Below are 21,346 nucleotides of genomic sequence, written 5' to 3'. Positions count from 1 at the left end.
AGCTACGTGTTAAATGCGTGTATTTCAAGCAAATATAAGACTTAGTTTGGTGACTAAGCTGTGTGAGAAAAACTTGAGCAAACCAGGCCACTGTAAACTCGCCTAAAAAGTGAATCAAGCAGGAACAAGAAAGAAAGGACCGTCAAGTTGGGTTCCAACGTTAAAAACAGAAGCCTAATTATTGTCGTTGCCACGAGTGCTCTCGTGTAGGATTAGGAATACATTATTGTAAAATTAGCTATTTCTGGCTTTTCTAAATGCATTAAATCATTAGATAAGACATAACTTGTTTGTTCATTAAATTAATTTTCTTAATTCAAAAACATTTCAATTACTAAATTGTATGAAGCATTTTAAGATCTAATAATTCTAAGTGATCAACACATAATTCTTAGCTTAATGAATAAATTAAATATCGAGGAAAAATAAAATAGATACTGTATGATAAAGACTTTTACAAGGACGTGAGATAAAAAGACGAATAAGATATGCTACTACCGTATGACATAAGACACAAACTCTAACAATAAGTCAACGCCAGCTTAGCGTACACCACCATACATATCGCTCGGTGAAACCTAACACCACAACTCCGAGTCAACGATTTCAAAGAAAAACATAATGTAAGTAGAAGCAAATAAGGCCTTTGGGCCGATGGCTGGTTCCTGACGAACAAAAATTAAATTCATTTGTTTGTAGAACGAATCTACGAGTTCCACCCTCCACTTATAGGAGTTCGGACGTAACATTACCACAAAAGACCTCTATTTTCTCATTGTCAACTATACGTATTGGTATCAAGATGTAAAAATTCTGAGAATATATTTATAAGAAATGATGGCGAAAATTTTTGAAGCGTTAAAAATTTTGTTATTTGTTTGTCGAAGTTTATTAAGACACTGTACTTTAGACTTCTTACATAAAAAAAATAGAAGTACTCACATCACAACATTTTATGCATATTATAACTTTGACATTAATTTTGAAAATTTTAAATTTTGATAGAAAATTAATTTTACAAAACTGAAGAATAGGACAGCCATCAATTTCGTACTGGAAATTTTACAATTACAAAATTCTTCGTATATTGGCAAACGCCGATTTTATAATCTTAAAAATTTCATACTTTTATGTTTTGTGGCAAATACCATATCACTGCTATCTAATAGTAATATTAAATATTGATTAATAAATATTTTAATTCATACAATTTTACAGATATGTATATCTTTCTTTCACAAAAAAGCCTTTGTAATAAAATTCCATCTCTGAATACTTTAATTTCAAATATAAGTTGTATTTATCATATAGTAAAATACTGTGTTACGAAACTTAATGTTGTACGTATATTTCAAGTATATTTGAATATTAGAAACATCGTTAAGAAAAGTAAACTAACTGAGTTACAATTAATTATTTATTAGTAGGATAGAGTTAGCTTTTGGAAAAATTGAATTGCTATTAGCGCGAAAAAAAATTATGGTGGTAGTTATTCGGTTTTTGAACAAATCTAAATAGTTTTAGACTCCAAATTGTGTTAGCTAACGGCCCGAAACAAATGGTAAATGTGGTCAAAAATGGTTTTTCGCGTCTAGAAAAAACCTGGAGTCGGACAAAAAAGTTGTACCGATGAAAATGATGGGCAATTTGAAGACGAAGAAAATGAGCTCCAGGGAAATAAAATTAGCCCAGCCGTTTTTCCGCAATTTGTCAAAAATGATCTTTTGGATCATTTTTTTTTTAAATCTATAGCTCACGTTCATTTTAACATTAAGACTTGAAAATTAAATACAAAGTAAATCTTGTGCCCTTTAACATCCACACTAAATTTCAAGAAGATCGGTTGTAAATTTTTAAAAACTACTGCAAGAAGCAAAGAATGGTCCCTCCGCAAAAAAGTTGGACGTGGCTGGTTTTTCAACATATTAACATTTTTTAAACGGCATTGTACTAGTCAAGAGTTATTCTATAACCTATTAAAACGTTGTTCCGTTCGACATTCTGGTTTTTGACATTGATTTTTCGCGTACTTCTGAAACAACTACCACCATGATTTTTTTCACACTAATAGCAATTTCCCAAAATTAACCATGCTTTTCTACTAATTCTATCCTACTATTATCTAACAAGTCCATCATTTTGTAGATATTGAATTAAAATTACATGTAGTTATTAAATTTTTAAGTTTCAAACAGTTTTTGGGGATTGGTTTGAGAATCGCACAGGGGACGAAGCCCAACTAGTATATATATTTTTCACACATACGCGCGCGCCCACACACGCACATACCGACCCTAGATTGGCCCTGGACGAAGACTATGCCCTTTTGACATTCCAGGCGAATATTATGCCTTTTTTTCTAGTCCAGACGAAGACTATGAATTTTTTTCGGTCCCAGACGAAGACTATGCCCTTTTTTTCGAGCCTGGACTAAGACTATGCCCTTTTTCAGAGTTCAGATAAAAACTATGCCCTTTTTTCTAGTTTGTAGGAAAACTATGCCATTTTTCCCGAGTCTGGGCTAAAACTATGCCCGTGTCTGGACAAGAACTAAATTAAAAAACATTCAAGAATTATTTACTAAGCCCTCTTGTGTTGTGCTTCCCCTAAAAAAACATCCCCTCCGGATTTGTCGACTCATGCTTTTGGCGGCTACTAGTACGCTGGAAGAAGCTCACGAAAATGAAGCTCCTGAAGACGATTCAATATTTTATACTACGGGTTCACGATACTTGTATTCAAGTATCTACGGATACTTTTGTAAAAAAAACAACAACACGTATTCATAATTCTTAGCAGGTCTAGCGGCTTCAGTATTTGGAGTTTCAATAAGTCTTTGAAAAAAAAAGAATAAACTTTTGTAAAAGATTTCGTAAAGTGAATATTATAAAAACTGTAGGCAACAACCACTATCTAAATATTGTTGACTATATATCTAATTACAAACACAAATGTAGAGTGAGCTTAAATGAATTTCACTTCATCCGGGGTCCAGAAAAGGTCAACATCTTCGTCCAGACTCGGAGACAATGGAATAATCTTCTCCCGAACTAGAAAAAGGGCATAGTTTTCGTCCGAACTACACAAAAGGGCATAGTCTTCGCCCAGACGCAATAAAAGGGCATAGTCTTCATCCGGACGCAATATAAGGGCATAGTCTTTGTCCAAGATCTTAAAAGGGCATGGTTTTCGTCCGAACTACACAAAAGGGCATAGTCTTCGCCCAGACGCAATAAAAGGGCATAGTCTTCATCCGGACGCAATACAAGGGCATAGTCTTTGTCCAAGATCTCAAAAGGGTATAGTTTTCGGACGGACTAAATAAAAGGGCATAGTTTCCGTCTAAACTCCAAAAAAGGGCATAGTCTTCGTCCAGAATCCTAAAAGGGCAAAGTTTTCGTTCGGACTAGAGTGAAAGGCATAGTTTCCGTCTGAACTTAGGAAAAGGGCATAGTTTTCGTCCAGGCTTCGAAGTAGGGCGTAGTCTTCTTCTGGGGCGTCGATACACACATAGAAGTTCTCAATACCTCTATATATACTAGTGAACTGAATCACGCTCTACGTGCCAACTCCCCACTGAAATTTTCAAATCTGTTGCGAATTCAATTTAAATATATGTTTTTATAGATTAACATGTGTTTAAAAAATTATTCTTAGATAAATTTTAAGATTCACATGCAATTGAAAAAGATTGGATACAAAAATAAAAAGCAAAAATAGAAGTGTAAAGCAAAAACAACTTTAAATACAGGTAACGCATCTATTTTAAAATACAGTTACAACGCATTGTCATTAAAATACAGTTTGGAAAAAAAAATTCTAATTTTGACTAAATTACAAATTGAATCAATCCATTTTTATGAATAAATTTTTTTTCAACTATATCACTCCATCACGTAGATAGCTAAAAAATTATCGTATTAGAATCATCGATATAATAATCATAATTTTGGCTTATGCAAATGTAACGCAATTTTATAAATATTTTAACATGTATACGAATGATATTAGATTCTCTGAAAAAAAATTATACTCTGATGTATACATTTGCGACCTCCTTTTCTTCTAGTATAACCCCGTTAAGTTGGTGGTAATCAAAAATGTTAAGAATTTTACGAGTGTCGGGGAAACTCGAAGATTAGGAACCAACCCACAGCCAATGCCTATGACTATATGTCGGAGGGCGGGTTCGTTGCCCAGTGCAAAAGAGCAAAGTCTCTTGGGTTGCCAGTTATATATATAAAAAATTTTTTAAATAACTACTATCAAAATTCCAATTTACGTGTTAAATAATCTGTTAATCTCTGCAATTTATATAGCGATTATTGTCAATTATTGCTTTATTGATCTTTCTTTCTTTGAAAGTACATAAGGTTAATTTCTTTATATAAATCAATTTTTTAGCTTAATCTTAAATAAGTTAAGTGTTTTAACGTTAAAATACATTACCACTTAACGAAAATGTCTTATTGACTACAATTCTATTATTTTATTATTATATCATAAGAAGATGACTTGCAATCATCTATGGAGGGGTAGGCTTATTTAAATAAGTACACCTATCTCTGTTCTTTTATAAATTTATTCAATTGTATTTTTATTAGGAAATTGTATTTTTAATTTCTACATTAATTATTTGTATTTATTCGGATTCTTTGCTAACTTTTAACTAAAAAATAATTTGATTAATTATCAAGGAAAATGTATTAAATGATTTAAACTTTGCGCTCAGGCATGAACTAGAATTTTAATTTTAATTTTAATTTTCCAGCACAAATTCGAAATGATTTTTGTATGTACTATAATTTTAATTTTGATTTTCGCGCTTTTCCCAAGACAGCATGAGGTGAGATCAACTTGAGTAAACTCTTAGTAACTATTGCTCATTAAGGTCTCTGTAGGTTCATACGCACAGCTTATGAAGACTCTCCCAGATTATTTTCACCCTATAAATAAGAGTCGTCAAATTACAAGAGTAACTCGACTACTGGGTTATACACAGAAGTATTAATCTCCCAGTAGAAACCGTAAAGATAATTTACCTTATATATACAGCTTCCAACTAGTAGTCGCTAACTTGGCTCGTCTGCTTGACGCTCGGTCGCCTTTGTCCAGGTAACACCGTTGACCGGGTCCTAGGCAAGAGGTAGGGTGCGACGTAGTCGTGCTCGTCCTAGTCAGTATCTTCCTCGACTAGGTAACACCGTTGACGGGGTCCTAGTCGAAAGATGACACCTCTTCTGGGATCGTTTGGGGCCTTGTATCCCTTCGTTGTCTCGTTTTGTGTAGAAGGTTTTCCATTCTTTTGGTGAACACGCTCTAGCGTTTGCTTAGCGTAAATAAATAAAATTATTCAAAAATGTGTACCTTTTCTGGTATTATTGGTATTAACGGAAAAGTTTTAAAAATTATATTATACAAATAACTTTTAGCTGCACTCTTTAGTTCTTGTTTTCATGTATATGTTTTTTTATTAAAAATTATTTGATATTAGATATTTGTCTCCTAATATTAATTATTTTAACTGTTGTTTCAACAGCCCTCAAAGTAATAATATAAAAGTTTTTAAACTTATGTTATGAAAATAAACTTAAAGTTGAGCTCTTCAGTTTCGTGAACGTTTATAAATCATATTCTTTCCAGTGTACATTATGCACTGTCTAGGTTGAAGACAGTGTAGTTAGACAGTAGATTTTTGTCTATTCGTGGTACGTAGGACTACTGGCGAGGACCACCGTTTGAATACGTAATATAATCATACACTGTTTTTTTTTTGTTTTAGAATGATGTATCAGTATGTTATTCGTTTCTAACAATACAATTGACAAAACTGTTCAAGATTTTTTTTAAATTAATCCAACCCGCTATAGCAAAACCTCAAGGTGAAGAAAAAATTTGCTAAAATTTTGTATTCCAATAGATTATTCATGTTATAACCTAGAAAATTCAATACAGTAGAAATACTTTTAAAAGTAAATATAAATTAGGAAACATACTTGCAAACTTATTCTGATGGATACTCAAACAAAGATTGAACAGTAAATTTTCAGATATAATTTTGTTTTCTGCATTTATTTTTCCAGTTACCACCGAATTAGTTAAATTGCTTACCATAAAACATGATTAAATTATCATGTGAATTTTTCTATAAAATCTAAATTAATTGAGTTATAAAAAAATTGGAAGAAAATGAAGGGGTAAGGTGTTGCAAGACTCCAAAATCAATATATCAAGACAAACGCAAGGCTTTATTAGTTGACGCAATTATGATACAATAGGATGGGGTAGCGAGGGGATGAAAAAACGGCAAGGGGGTGTGAGGGGAGATCATCTACAACTCCTCAAAATTTTCATTTGTTAAAATGGTTGAGAAGCAAAGAAAATATTTTCTTACTGGGGGAAAGAGAAAAAAATTAGACTGGCAGTGTGGAGGGAGGTTGCATGACGCTCCAAAATTACTTTATGACATGGAAAGATAAATCTTTCCATATTATATAGTTTTTGGGGTAAAGTCATAATTTACCTTTTACCGCTGCCTCTCACTCCCACTACCCAACCTCGCAGCCACCTTAGCTGCCCATCAAAAATGTAGTTATTTTGTAGTTTTTTCGTTAATTTTAACAAAATTACATTACACTATTCCAACCGTCGCCCAACCTTACTCCCTTACGCTACCTCTTGCTTCCCCACAGCTCTTCCTCAGCTTTGTTTTAACAATTTCGCAGCCATTGCCTTAACTTTTCCTAATAAACCACCTAATAACGTTTATAAACACGTGTTTACGATACTTTCTCGATCAGAATCTGAAAACGTCCAAAAAATATCATTCGGCCATACATTGCAATATGCATAAAATAAAAGGCAGTGGTGATATATTCCCGGTGCTGAGAATTATATTTTTTGTGACATATTCCTATAATGAAGAAGAATGTTCAAATTCTTTCTTGAGCTGAACGAACGTTTTTAGTTAATCCTAAAATATGGGATGAATTCCAAAGAAACTAAAAGTTAATAGTAAAAAAAGCTTTGATACGGCGGGGCTTAATGGTAATACCGGTCAGTGCTAAAATCACATTAGAATTTTGAATTTATAAATATATAAACAAACTCGACTTATACATTGTGTTAATAAGCTTAAAATAAGCTCTGAACTTACAAGACACCATAATAACAGACACAGCCACTTTATTTCATGGTTTACGTAAAGATCAATTATATTATAACTATTGTTAAGTTTGCGATAATTATAGTCTCTTTTTTCGATAAATTGCTTAGTTTACTTTTACATCGGGTCAAAAGTAATACTTCTATGCAAGTAAAAGTTAATTTTATACAAAGTTAAAATTAGTCGGAGATCCGCACGTGTGGCCAGCTAGCTTGATATGCCGATCGGCAGAAATCACGTTTTTGCTCATTTCATGATCGGCAACAAAATCGACAATAGACTAATTTTCCAGTGATAAATTAGCGACGGATTATCGCACAAATCCAGTGAAGCTATTTGCCTCCTAGTCGGAGATACGCACGTATGGCCAACTACCTTGATATGCCGATCGGCAAAGATCGCGTTTTCGCTCGTTTCAAAAATAGCAACAAAATCGGCAACAGACTGATCTTCCAGTGACAAATGAGTGACAAATTTTCGCGCAAATCCCGTGGAGCTATCTGCCTCCTAGTCAGAGATAAGCACGTGTGGCCAGCTAGCTTGATATGTCGATCGGCAGAAATCGCGTTTTCGCTCGTTTCAAAAATGGCAACAAAATCGGCAATAGGCTGATCTTCCAGTGACAAATGAGCAACAAATTATCGCGCAAATCCCGTAGAGCTATCTGCTTCCTAGTCGGAGATACGCACGGGTGACCAGTTACCTTCATATCAAGCTAAAGCTTTCATCAATGTTTAAAAAGGGGAATGAGCAACAAAATCGGTTTTTACGTAACAAATTAGCAACAAATTAGCGACAAATTGTAGACCTCATGCCTAGTGAGGCATGAGGTTTTGGCCAGATTGATATACCTGGTTTTTGTGTACGGAGCCTATACAATCTTAAAAGGTTACACTGCAGCTCTTTTTCTCAATGTAAAAAGTGCCTTTGACTGCATCGACTTCATCTCTATAATTTACAATCTAAAGAGCCTTGGGCTTCCTGAAAATATCCGTCACTTTTTTTATAACCTTACTTCCTCAAGAAAAATGTCTTTTTAGATCAATGGTTAGCTGTTAGGCTCCTACTCTTCTTACCAAGGTACTCCCCAGGGCTGTATCCCCAGCCCCGTACTCTATAATCTCGGCACGAAAAACGTACAAGTGTACCAGCTTTGCAGACGACATAGTCATCACTGTCTCCTCCGACGATCCAGAACTCAGCTTATTTATCATAGAATCAAACACTTTCAAGACTATCTCATACCACAACAAACAAGGCCTCTCCATCACCCTCCCCAAATCTGGTCTAGTCATTTTCACCAAAAATGTAATAGACACATCCCAGTACTCCCTAAGCCTTGAAGGCGCCTTTATCCCTGTCTCTATCGCCGTTAAATTTCTCGGCATACATCTGAATAGCACGTTATCATGGTCCGAACATCCAAACCATCTATCTCTCAAAAGCCCCACCACCGTCAGTCTTATTCACTCCCTTCGCACAACTTGGTGGGGCACTCATCCATCAACCGTCTTTAATGTACATGACGCTTTACTACAAGGCTCCATATAGGGTACTTTTTTTTGACGTTCGGTCGGTCAATCCAAATCCTCAAGCATGTATATCTGTGTTCATGAGGCACAAGGAAGACCGCGGTTTGATTCCCGGTCAGTGCGACTTTTTTGGGCTAGTACCTCTGTGAATTTTCACATGTGCTTTTTCACTATGCAATGCTCCTCAAGGAGGGGATAAAGCGACTTCCTCGCAGCAAAATTGACTAATTTCCCTTTATCCCCGCTCCTTCCAGTAATGAGAGGCTTTTTATCCCTCTTCCCTTCCTTCTCTCAAGTGCTAAGTGCCCAGAGTAGAGCTCATTATAGGAGCCAGGCGTAAAGCTCTATAATATATATAAAAAAATAAATATGTACATCTATAAAAATAGTAAGTATTGATATACTTTGTTGAGAAATGGGAGCTACCCACCGAACCAAAAAAAAAAACGTACCCATAGGTTACGCCCTACCCTACATATTTTACATTAACAGCACCTTCATTCACAAACTCTGCGTTATTCAAAGACGGTATATTAGAGCTCCCCTCAGTCTTCACAACTCTACTCCCGACATAGTATACGCTGAATCAAAAATCCTACCCTCACCTCTCAGACAAGAAAAATTAATTAGAACTACATCTCCAAAGCCCTTATTTCACCAATTACTCCGCTTTCCTGTCGATCCCACATATTTCTCAATACACTTTGATTCTTGACGGGTCTAGATTTCTCTTTTAGCCCCTCGTCTTGGCACTCTCTAAACTTGCACCTCATCACAGCTCAGTACCTCCATGCCATCTACCTCACCCTAGAATACGTTGTAGAAAATGACATCCTTCAAAACCTCTTCCAAATCTTTGTTCGATCTCTGCCACTAACAATGGACCAAGTCACCTCCTTTAGCAGAATGCGCTCCAATCATTACAACCTCGCATTTAGTCTTTATCGTAAAAACTTAATCGTCGATCCTCTATGATAACGAAGCAATGGCGTAGAGGATCTTAATCATGTCTTCTAGCCATGCGAACGTTTCAACGCGCAGCAAAGCACCCTTCTGAAAGCTCTGTCCAAATTTAAACTCTCTCTATTTACGAATAAATCTTTTCTCTACTTCCCCTCATTTAAACACATTAAAATCCTACACAACTTTGTACATGACTGCAAAATCTTCCTCCAATTATTTGCTAACACTCTTACCTACTAGAAAAAGCCATTGTCATCTCAATACACTATTCATACCTGTCCTATACAACTTTTTACGTCCACACTCCTGGGTACGTTTTTGTTGACGTTCGGTCGTTCGGTCGGTCAGTCTAATTCTTGGATGTATATATATACATAGTACATATAGGTATACTTTCTTGAGAAATGAGACCAACCAACTGAACATAAAAAAAATGTACCCAATGAAATTATTCGTTCGGGCGCTCGGGGCGCTCTGAGCTCCTCAGTCGAACGAACCTAATACTTTAAAACTCTTTCACCACGCCGAATTATCACCTTAGAGCATATACTACTGGAGTAAGCATGCAGGCGGTTGAGAGCGTGACAGAGCAACCGAGTGTAGGTACTACCTTTCTCTCTAGCCGAGCTGTGATTGGTCAAGCCTAACAGGGGAGAGGGGGGGAAGAAAAGCGCTCGTAATTTAATAGTTAAAGTTTACTCAAGCGTATGTAAAAGTTATTTTTCATAACGATCCATATAATTATTTTCAAAATGTTTCATGAAAAAATACATTTTTATCCTCTGAATCCTTGATTCAAAAAACAAAATATTATCAGTTTAGAAATTGGAACCAAATGTAAAATCTATTAGAGCTTAATATAATTTAAATTATTGTAATTAAATGAAGATTTTTTAAACTCATTAGTTTTATGTTTAAAAGTATTTGACTCTTACTCTTATATAAGTGATTAAAATTTGCTTTAAAATGTGAGCTCTGTGTTTTATAGGACCATCATTATGGTTAATCGGTAGGTATTTATCTGAGATGGTAGCGTAAATTTGGTTTATAACTTTTATAAATCCACTCTTTTTGGATTCGTAACAATTATGAAACATCATTTCTATAAATCTACACAATTCTATCACTTCTTCACTTGTATACACGAGTCCACTTCTATTTTTTCTTATCAATAATCTTCAATTGATAGTCTCAGAAGTAAGTAAAATAAAACACTGGTAACACTTAGTTCTAAACAAAATCTTTCTTATAACAAATCCTGCCAAGTAAGTCACAACATTGTCAATGTACCGTCTGTTTGTGCCGCCTCCGTAGTAATAATTACTTGAATCATCGGGAACACTTAGTGATCCATCAGAAGCTTTGAATTGTCTAAAGCCATAAAATTAAAATTTTCAGACTCTTTGATGTCCGCATGGACTAACAGTTTTTTAAAAGTTCTTATAAACTGAAAGCAAGTCGGATTGTTGCTGTGACCTCCTTTGCCGCGCTCAGCACTAAAAAAATATTCTGGGTGATCCTGCGACAATTTGTACGTTAGTAAGTAGTTATTGATACTTTTGATGTATTTATCGTAATTAAAATACTTCGCAAAGTAACAATCATTCCAATGAACCCCATTTTCGAGATGATTAAATTATCAAAGTTTCAGAAGTTTTTAATGATTTCAAGTATTCGATTGTTTCAGATACTTTTTACCGTATTTCAGTCTCATTACAAGCGTTTATTCCTATTTTACGCTTGTCTTTACAATACAATTCTTGGGACTTCATAATATAAAAGGCTGAATACAGTAATAGAATACAGTATAATAGAACAAAAATGAGCTGCACCATACGAATTTTCAAATCCTGTTACTTGGTTGTTTCGTAAAATATTAAGAGCTGTGGCAACGCTTTCACCAAAGGTTTGAGCCGCCAGTCGAACGTTCATTTTATTCTCAAAAAAGTGTATATGCTCCCTTCTGATTTTCGTGGCAGAGTGCAACCCGTGATGATCTTGGTAGTCGACCAAATTCTGCAAGTGGTTCCATAATATTATGTTTTCGTTTACATCGTACAAATCATTAACGAACAAACAGTTCCGAACTAATTTAAGAACATCACAACCATCACAAATTATATAAATAGGATCGCCAGTAACAGGATGTAAAGAAAGTGTGTCTCAGACTGATTAATGGACATGATTGCTCCTAGAACTTTGCACGTAGTAACATTAACTTGTAAAATGTCAAATGTCAATGATGTTACTGTTACACCTGTGTTATTTGGAGCTTTAAGATTTTGCTCAACAATTTCTGCTTTTTCTTTTCCAGCCAAAGTATTTACAAAATAAAAAGATGTGGGAATCGTCCAATTATCGTTTTAACATACTATCATCAAGACTAAAACATTTAGCATAAATGATTTTCGAATGTAGCTGTAGCACTTGTAAAAATGTACAGTCGTGGCAAATGAACGTAAGAATGTTGGAAAAGGAGCCTTTGTCTTGGGTTTGTATAATAGACGACTGAATAGCTCACGTACACTTGATGGTACCGTTTCCTGCAATGATGATTGATTATAATACACAAATAATATCTCGGTATTGTTTATAGTAAATAAATTTTTTAACGGCAAAAATGTTTATCTTGCTGGGAGTATGAAGTAAATCGTTTAGTAATCTTGGTAATTTACTTTCTTATTTATTATTTAATATTATTAGTATTTAGTATTATTAAAAAAGTTATTTTAATACTAATTGATTACATTGTCACTTATACATATATAATCTTATCTAAAAATCGCAGTAGCATGATAAGTAGTAAAATAATATGTACAGAAAGTATACGTTATAAAATCAAAATATAAAAAAAATAGTTTTTTACATGATTTTAAAATAAAAAAGTCAAAATACATCTCACACACGAAAAAGAAACGGTGTAAGATATAGAACAGGTGGTCTCAAGTACCCGAACGGAAATGTATTGAGAATACCTCCTTAGTTCGTGAGGACCTCTATAGGTATCCTACAGCGGACCTGCTGAGGCAAAGTAACGTGGCGTACAGTTTTGGTTCTCTTTAGGTATCCTCAATAACCGTGTACATAACCAAATTTAAAGCATTTTTCCAGTCAATAAATATATATGTGTGAATTCAATAAAAGCGAGGGACAGAAGTAGAGTTAATCTGTCAGAGTAAGAGAGCTGATAGATTCAGTAAACAAATTATGGTGACAATCGTTTAATAAATGACAAACAATCTAACTTATATATGTGTAAATTATTGATTAAATGAGATATTTTGTGTCACAGAAGTACTTAAATTGCTTATACTTTTAATACTTAATGTAGTTATTTAACATATAAGTATATATTAAGTATTGAAAGTATAAGCAATGTCAGTAATTTTGAGATGCAATATCTCAAAACTATACACAATAGGCTTAAGTATAATGCCAAAAGTTTACATTTTTCATCACTCTGCACATTTCTGTTAAATAATGATTATAATTGCGGCGTTAAAGTAGTCGTAATTTCTTTAATTATTGTACAACACGTAAAAGTCATTTAAACTAGTATACATTTTTTGCACCAATCTATTTTTTATTCTATAATAAAACACCTGTAGGTATAATAGTACAATTCATTATAATTCTATCTCACTCTCTCACTTTAAACTTATACATATATTTTAACTCTAGAGACTCTTCAAGTTTGGTTAGGTACACAGTTATTTAGGATACCTAAAGAGGAACTGTACGCCGCGTTACTTTGCCTCAGTAGGTCCTCCATAGGCTATTTAGGTATCCTCTAGAGGGCCTCTAGTTCACCTCAAAAAGATTTCTGTTCGGGTAGGCATAATTTTTGTAAAATATTTGTGCTGTTTTATTCAAGATCCAGCAAATGGCGAATGAGAGTCGAATATAACATCTAGTTTTACTACTAGTACTGGCAAACACTAAAAAAATATTAGCGAAAGTTATAGTATGCCGTTCGCTTAAAAAAAAATTAATTTACTTCAAATTTTGTTATACGCTGTATAATAAAATAATTGAAATAAATACATAAAAAGTTATAAGAAAAATAAGTTTTCAATAATTTTTATAACATCTTGTGTTGTTTGCTTTATCTTCATTACAAGCGAACTTAAAATTGTAATTTCAATAGTTGCTTCATAAATATTATATTTTTATAATTTCCCATGTGTTTAACAAAATACTTTTCTGTATTTTCCAGTTAATCGTATAAATCGCTATTAGGATCGACGTTAGTTCAGTGGTAAGCGTGCTTGTTACTGATACAACACTGTTATACACTGAGAAAAAAATAATGGCCTAGCAGCATAATGGTGATGAAGCAGACGACGTTTCATTTCGCTATGGGCGCGCAGCACGGCCGCTATGCTGTACTCGCTTGACTTCTATGGATGCGCGCTGTAGCTGTACTGCTGGGGAGGAGAGCATCACAGCTCATGCCTTGTTTACATGGGGCTGATAGATGTGACGCCAGACTACCGATGGCGCTAGGGCATATCTATAGTCTCTGGCGATTTGCACAGACTGCGATGGGATTTGTCTATCGTCCTTTATGCGTTTTGCTCTGAATAATACATAGTGTATTTTTGCTTATGGGTATAATTACGCAGCAGCTCGTGTGGCTGTGAAGCAGTGAAAATTAATTATCTATCTTTTCATGCGAACTTGATGAATGTATTAAATTAGGAATAATGGATTAATGTATTGTGCATCCCCCAAGAACACTGATTAGAAAAAAAATAATAAAAATTCATTTACTTATTTCTATAACCAATGGCAATTTGAAGAAATATTTATGTTGAACGTAAATTTGTTATTATTTTTCAATAAGCACATTAATAGAGTGATTATGGGTATCATAATTTATTTAATTGATGCCTTCTTCATTAGTATCATTTCGTTAAAACTTAAAATTATTACAATAGCTCACCTTGTGCTACTCATCTTAGCCTTCTCAGAATTTTTTATAAAAATAGGAAAATAAGTATCCTCGTGTAGCATTGATTAAAAGTATCATATATTATGAGGTAAATTATAATTTATTTGAGAAATATTAAACTTAGATTTATTTATTTAAATTTAATTAGAACAGGTAGAGGAAGATTGCCTTGACATATTCATATTATCTGAAAAAAAAAAATATATGATAATATAAATGGAACAGAGCACGATCTTGGAAAAAAGTAAGGTTATATTGTAATGCTATACATTTTTATTTGCAATTTTCATACCTTACGCATTAACCAGTACACAGCACTAACATTAACTGTTCTGTTTTCACATAACAAAGCTTATCTCCCATAAAACACTACACTTAACGGTTCTTGTCTCGGGAAGCGAAAGTACAACAATATCAAAATATTTAATTAGGGGTATCAGGAGTACATATTTACACTGCATATATATAATCATTCAAATCAAAACGCATGAAGGACAATGGACAAATCCCATCGCAGTCTATGCAAATCGCCAGAGACTATAGATATGCCCTAGCGCCATCAGTAGTCTGGCGTCACAGCTACCAGCCCCATGTAAACAAGGCATGAGCAGTGATGCTCTCTTCCCCAGCAGTACAGCTACAGCGCGCATCCATAGAAGTCAAGCGAGTACAGCATAGCGGCCGTGCTGCGCGCCCATAGCGAAATGAAACGTCGTCCACTTCATCACCATTATGCTGCTAGGCCATTATTTTTTTCTCAGTGTAGGGGTCATGGGTTCGATTTTCGGTGAAAGCAGATTTTTTCAAAAACCGGGAAAAGTTCCTATGTAACTCCCGCTGTTTCGGGGCGGATTTTTGCGTGGAATTTACCTTCAGAGTAATTTCAGGGTTATTTCCTTTCCCCACAAGTCTTCGGGCCTGGGTGAAGGCGAAACAGTGTTAGGCCTATAGGTAGGGGTTAGCGGATCCGATGCATGAGGCAGGGATCACCGGCCTTACCGGCGAGAAGTGGTCCCTGAAACGTGGGGCTTCTCTAGGCGGGATGCTAATTAGCCTAGATCCGATGCTTCGGCAGAGAACGCCGGTTAACCAGTCAAGATTGGATGTCCTGAAATATGGAGTTCTTTCTAGATAAAGGCTACACAGTGGCGAGTGGACCCGATGCACCACTGGTGCAGAGAGTGTTAACTTAACTGGCAAGGCGTTTCACTGGATATACTCGCACCGTGCCCATGGATTAGGTATAACATCAGTAAAAGGGTTAGAAAATGGGTGCGGCAATACATCTCCACGCATTGGTAGTGAGTGGGTGGCCCCGGTGACTTAACCTAAAAGCTGTCGCGGTAACCCGGTAATAAAAAAATAAAAAAAGATATAAATCGCTTTTGTCATATTTAAGTCCTCTGCGATTTTTTATGTTTACCAGTACTGCCATTGGTAATTCACAATTTTATAAATTAAGCAGTACAAATTCATTTTTAATAAACAAAATATTATATAATTCTTTTATTATTTATATTATATATTACTTATTTAACTTGGAAAATACTTTTGCCGCATACGTCTTTAATGAGATATTTATCATGAATGTCGCTCTGAGTTAAATGTTGACTACAAATATAACTATTTTTTTTGAGAATGACATCACAAGCCACTTAAATAACCTCGCTTCATCATGTATACAGACTTTCGTCATATTTTGGTGCACTAAATAATGTTGAGCAACTTTTACCCTCTTTTACACAAAATTTTGTACCCATTTTAATTAATTAAAATTCCAATCAAATTTTATTTCTCCCTTTTAAGGTGTTTACTATTTCCAATTACTCGTCTGATAGGTGCTTGTTTTCTATGCGGCACCTGGTGTGAGAAAGAAGGAATGACACAAAATGATCACAAAAATTTACTGTAGGTGATATGGTACCACCTGTTATGGCTATATTCCGCAAATGCTGCCAGCAGTTAAGTTACGTAGGCCGTATGGTCGGGCAGCGCTGCTGTCAACCTGTACTAACTGTCGGTGGGTTCCGCATGTCAACAAACTGATATTTTTTGCTGTTTTGACTTTCATGCTACACCAATATTTCGGAGTTTGTTGACATGCGGAACCCACCGACAGTAAGTACGTGTTGACAGTAGCGCCGCCCGACCATGCGGCGTTACCACGACCTACGTAACTCAACTGCTGGCAGCATTTGCGGATTACAACCTATATCTTACACCGTACACAGTTAACACATTTTCTTAAGATTTATTTTTAGAAGTCTCGTAGACTTCTGATGTTCATCTGGAAGACATCTGTGGAAAATTTTATCTCCGAAATTCCCTAAAAATTTCCATTAGACAAACATCAGAAGTCTACAAGACATAATAGAAATCTTTAATAGAAATCTGAAGTAAATATGTTCATGGGGTCGCTTTCATAGATATATAAGAAATATAGACTGCTCGTTCTTATGTACGGCGCTAAAGCACAAGTAGAAAGAGACACAACATCGTACGTGGGTATGTTCTTCTCTCTCTCTCTCTCTCGCACATAGCCAAACGCGGGAATGTGCGAGAGAAACAGATACCCACGTTCGCTGTCGAATCTCCTTCTACTTGTGCTTCAGCGCCGTACACAAGAACGAGCAGTCTATATTTTTAATATGTCCATGGGTCGCTTAGTTTAAGTGAATGGACACCGGAGCTATTCACATAGACATTTTTTGCTTATTTCATTGTGAACGTTCATATTGAAAAAGGGGGTTCCACGGTTCCGCTAAACTTAAAGCGAGTGAACAGGCTGAACAGACCTATACCTCTTTTTCCATCAGGCAATAAAGCCTATGGTCGCAAACTATGTTGACTGGGGCCGTACCATATAACTTTTTTTTGCTTCACAGGCCTATGTTATAACATAGGCCGATGTACAGAAAAATAGTTTCATGGTACGGACCCTGACAGAGAACACAGTATAGGTCTGTTCAGTCTATTCACTCAATTTGAGTTTAGCGGAACAGTGGAACCCCCTTTTCAATATGAACGTTCACAATGAAATAAGCAAAAAATGTCTATGTAAATAGCTCCACCATCTATAGTGCCAGAAAAGTATGTTATTTTAGGACTTTTCAGAGTTCAATGCACATTAGATCGTCTAATTTAGATGTCAAATAATAGTATAATACACATTTCCCAACTTGTTAGGATCCTGAACATATAAACTGTAAAATCGCAATACCTGTTAACATAGTTGTGGTCATTATTACGGCGTTTGGGAGCAAAAGGTTTTACTGGTATCGATGATAATGAAATCGATATAAATCCAAAGCCTGTAAAATAACCAAAAATAACGATAATGCGCATGCGTAGTTTAGGGATTATCGAAAAAACTGCTTACTTAAGCGAGATATCGAATGCCTCGATCAGACCCCAGTAACATAACAGTGTTTGCATATTGTCCAAGCAGAAAGAACTAAATTCGTTCGTAAAGTGACGCGAGTATGATGCGAATGACTGTTACTGACGGTTCTGACGAATCATGTGATAATATTACTCACATTACTTCATTCGCTGTCAGTAAACTGTTTTAGGTAACATCTACGTTTGGCAACCTAAATGATGAAATACTGAAAATGTTGTTGTCAATCATGCATTATGCCAGCCGAAATCCTGAAGTTACGCACTTTTTGCTCACCATAGGCTATTCGATCGCTTTCTGTTACCCTCACCAACTACTTGAATGAGCAAATACATTGACCACCAGAACAACAAAGAAATATTACTTTTTGGGGCATCTAATTATTACCCAACTCTTCTAACAATCTTAGACTACAACATAAGATTTCTTCAAGGGTCCTGTCTGAGCAAGACACATTTAATAATGATAATGCTACTTCAAGTGTTGGTAAGGAAATAAACAACACATGGTTACCAAAGAAATACTATGAGAAACATTTTTTTAACAAAATTTTTTGAAGCCTTAATGAAGTCATTACAAGTTAAATCAGAATCTGCGCATATAAATCCTAAAAACAAATTTTTTAGTGATATGTACACAGAATCATGAATGATCTTTATATCAATAAAAAAAACTCGTGCAAAACTTTTTCTTCTCAAGATTATTCAACAATTTGACTTCCTTAGAGCTTTTATAGTTTCTGAAGAAGTTTCTGACACATGACGTTTGATTTTACCTGGCTGAAATAAAATGAAAGTATTATTTCTATACTACTTAGCGATTTTGAAAGATTCATTTCTGTGTTATATTAAATCTTTAGAAGTAGTTAATTTAACCATATATTTGAATAATCAGATGAGGAAATTTTAAAACGCCATCAGTCATACATGTTCACATGGCTGGTAATAAAAAAGGATGCCTTATTTTCAAGTTGAAAGTGAATTACATAAATTAATAAAAATTAACGTTGTAAAACAATAGGAATTACTTACTTTAGTAACTTAGATTTAAATATCAAAGGTTTATCTAATACAAAGCTTACTTAACTTACATGATATTTGGAGCATATTTTCTTTAGTCATAATCATCATTCTTATTAATGACAACAACTAAGAATATTGTTATTAAATTATACAAATCTAAGAATTTATAACTCATCACATGTGACGTTGCAATACTACAAGACAAATAAAGAAAATTCTTTGAATAAACTTACTTCCAATTCATTTTTTTCAACGCTCTTTAAGATCCTGTCAATGTCGACCATTTTTAACTGGAACAATTTAATTATATGACACTGTTTAAGTATGGAAATATAGACCGTATGATCTTGAAAGGTTGAAAACCAAAACGATACTTGTGGTGTGTATGTACTTATCATAGACATACAAGCATATAGATGATATCAAAATAGAGCGTTTCTGGTATCTCTCTATTCTCTCTAGGATTCTGCCACTATTCTTGTGGTAGAATAATTTATAACCAAATTATTGCTAATTTTATCTCTAAAGTAAACATCAAAAAAATTGCTATTTCCGTTAAACTGGAATCTACAAAAATCTTCTTTGGCCAGTATTCCAAATAAAAATAGCAGAATAGATTGCAAAACTATAGAACCTCTAAATTAGGACCTACACAGTAAAATAATTGATGTGTGTACAAACTCAGAAAACTGAAAAACGAGTGTCGATTGTTTGGTTAAATTTGATGCAGTACTTATCGCAAATTAATTATTATGTTAATTTTCCATCTCCAAACGTGCTGAGTCGTCGCATCTAAGATTGGGCTTCCGATTAGGGCTACGTATGGCATAGATATACTTTTAACGTATGCGTCAGGTACAGGGTCCGTACCATATAACTATTTTTCTGTACATCGGCCTATGTTATAACACAGGCCTGTGAAGCAAAAAAAATTAAATGGTACGGCCCCAGTTCAGGCTGTTCAGGAGTTCAGGTATAAATAACGACACGTATGACAAATCAGTGATGCCCAGGGATGGGTTTTCTACAAATGTTTTAGTATTCTACTGTAGATTTGTAAGAAACTGTCAACAACGTAGAAAACTGTAGAAAACATGGGAAACGGAATTGAAATATTTTGTTAACCTCAAAACGAAATATAAATAATTATAAAAATACTCTATTGAACTGTGTACATGCTTATAAGTTTATCAACTGTACATTGTTGAGATACAAAGAAAAATGAATCAAGAAACGTAAACTAAATACAAATAAGGACATGACTAAAAAAAATACTTGTACATAAGAACCAAAACATTCAATTCAACAACTAATATGTACCTTACACTCACTTAGTAGACTGAATTTATGTGCATTTACTTGAAATTAAGGTTATGGCAGTGTTGAAAACTCCATGTAAAATACTATGTAGAAAAGCCTTGAAATTCTCTACAATATGAAACGTGTTTTCTACGCGTAGAAAACTTACTTTTTCTACAACCGTTTTTCTACCTGGCCATCCCGGGTAGTGGCAAACTGGACAGCATTCCCCTTAAAGCAGAGTTCAGACTCGCGAGCACTAGAGTACAGCTCGAAAAAGCCTCCACCCCAGTCTCCCTACTCCTACTTTTCCTCTCCCTGTGATACATATACTAGTGGGGCTAACGCCCCCCTGCGTGCACTGCGCGCCAATCCCCCAACTTCCGAATATTTTATAAGAAATACATTTTAACAATTTTTGTGTATTTATTCTTATTTATTCTTAACTTTTTCAGTTACACAGCAAAGTAATTGTTGAAAAATAATATATATTGGAATACGATAAATTTGACGTCACCACGTCAATTTTTTAGTGGAAATTTGTGATTCCTGATACATCAAGTTATCTTGAAACATTCAAGTAATTATCTGAAATAAAAAAATACGTAAACTTTTTAATCAAATCCAATATTCTATTCATGTTAATTAATGATAACAAACATAGATCATAGATAATACATCAAAATAGGAAAATCAAACGACTTAAATAAAGAAATAGTAGATGAAATTAGTAGTTATGTAGATGCTAGATATGTAAGTCCAATGGAAGCAGCTTGGAGACTTCAAGAATAGCCAATTTGTGGTAGAAGTCATACAGTTGTAAATCTAGCTGTTCATCTTGAAAATAAACAAAAACTCATAATTGAAGAAATATAAAAAATGTAATAAAAAATTATCAAACACCCCTTACAGCTTGGTTTGAATTAAATAAAGTAGATGATTTTGCAAAATCACTAAAATATGTTAACATTCCAGAAAATTACATTTTTGACAATAAACTTAAAATTTGGA

General features: G+C 34.5%; 1 protein-coding gene across 2 annotated transcripts in view; it reads right to left on the bottom strand.

Annotated features, from left to right (window-relative positions):
• Positions 1-19,878, bottom strand: part of CSN8 (COP9 signalosome subunit 8) — a 178,853-nt gene extending 158,975 nt beyond the window's left edge. The window contains exons 1-2 of one of the 2 annotated variants that reach the window (XM_089597836.1): positions 19,770-19,878; positions 19,270-19,684 (exon numbers count right to left, since the gene is read on the bottom strand). In XM_089597836.1, the coding sequence (XP_089453962.1) occupies positions 19,270-19,440 (171 nt within the window). In that variant the 5' untranslated portion in view covers positions 19,441-19,684; positions 19,770-19,878. Of the gene's footprint in view, positions 1-19,269 lie in introns of both variants that reach the window. The other variant, XM_014358673.2, reaches the window with a different exon arrangement.
• Between the last annotated feature and the right edge of the window lie 1,468 nt (positions 19,879-21,346).

This window comes from Copidosoma floridanum, unplaced genomic scaffold (assembly GCF_036245765.1).
Source record: "Copidosoma floridanum isolate Cflo_tuat_1 unplaced genomic scaffold, Cflo_Japanese_pri ptg000004l, whole genome shotgun sequence".
NCBI classification, from domain to species: Eukaryota; Metazoa; Arthropoda; class Insecta; order Hymenoptera; family Encyrtidae; genus Copidosoma; species Copidosoma floridanum.
The sequence above is the reverse complement of the archived record's forward strand: the minus strand, read 5'-3'. Positions and strand labels throughout refer to the sequence as shown.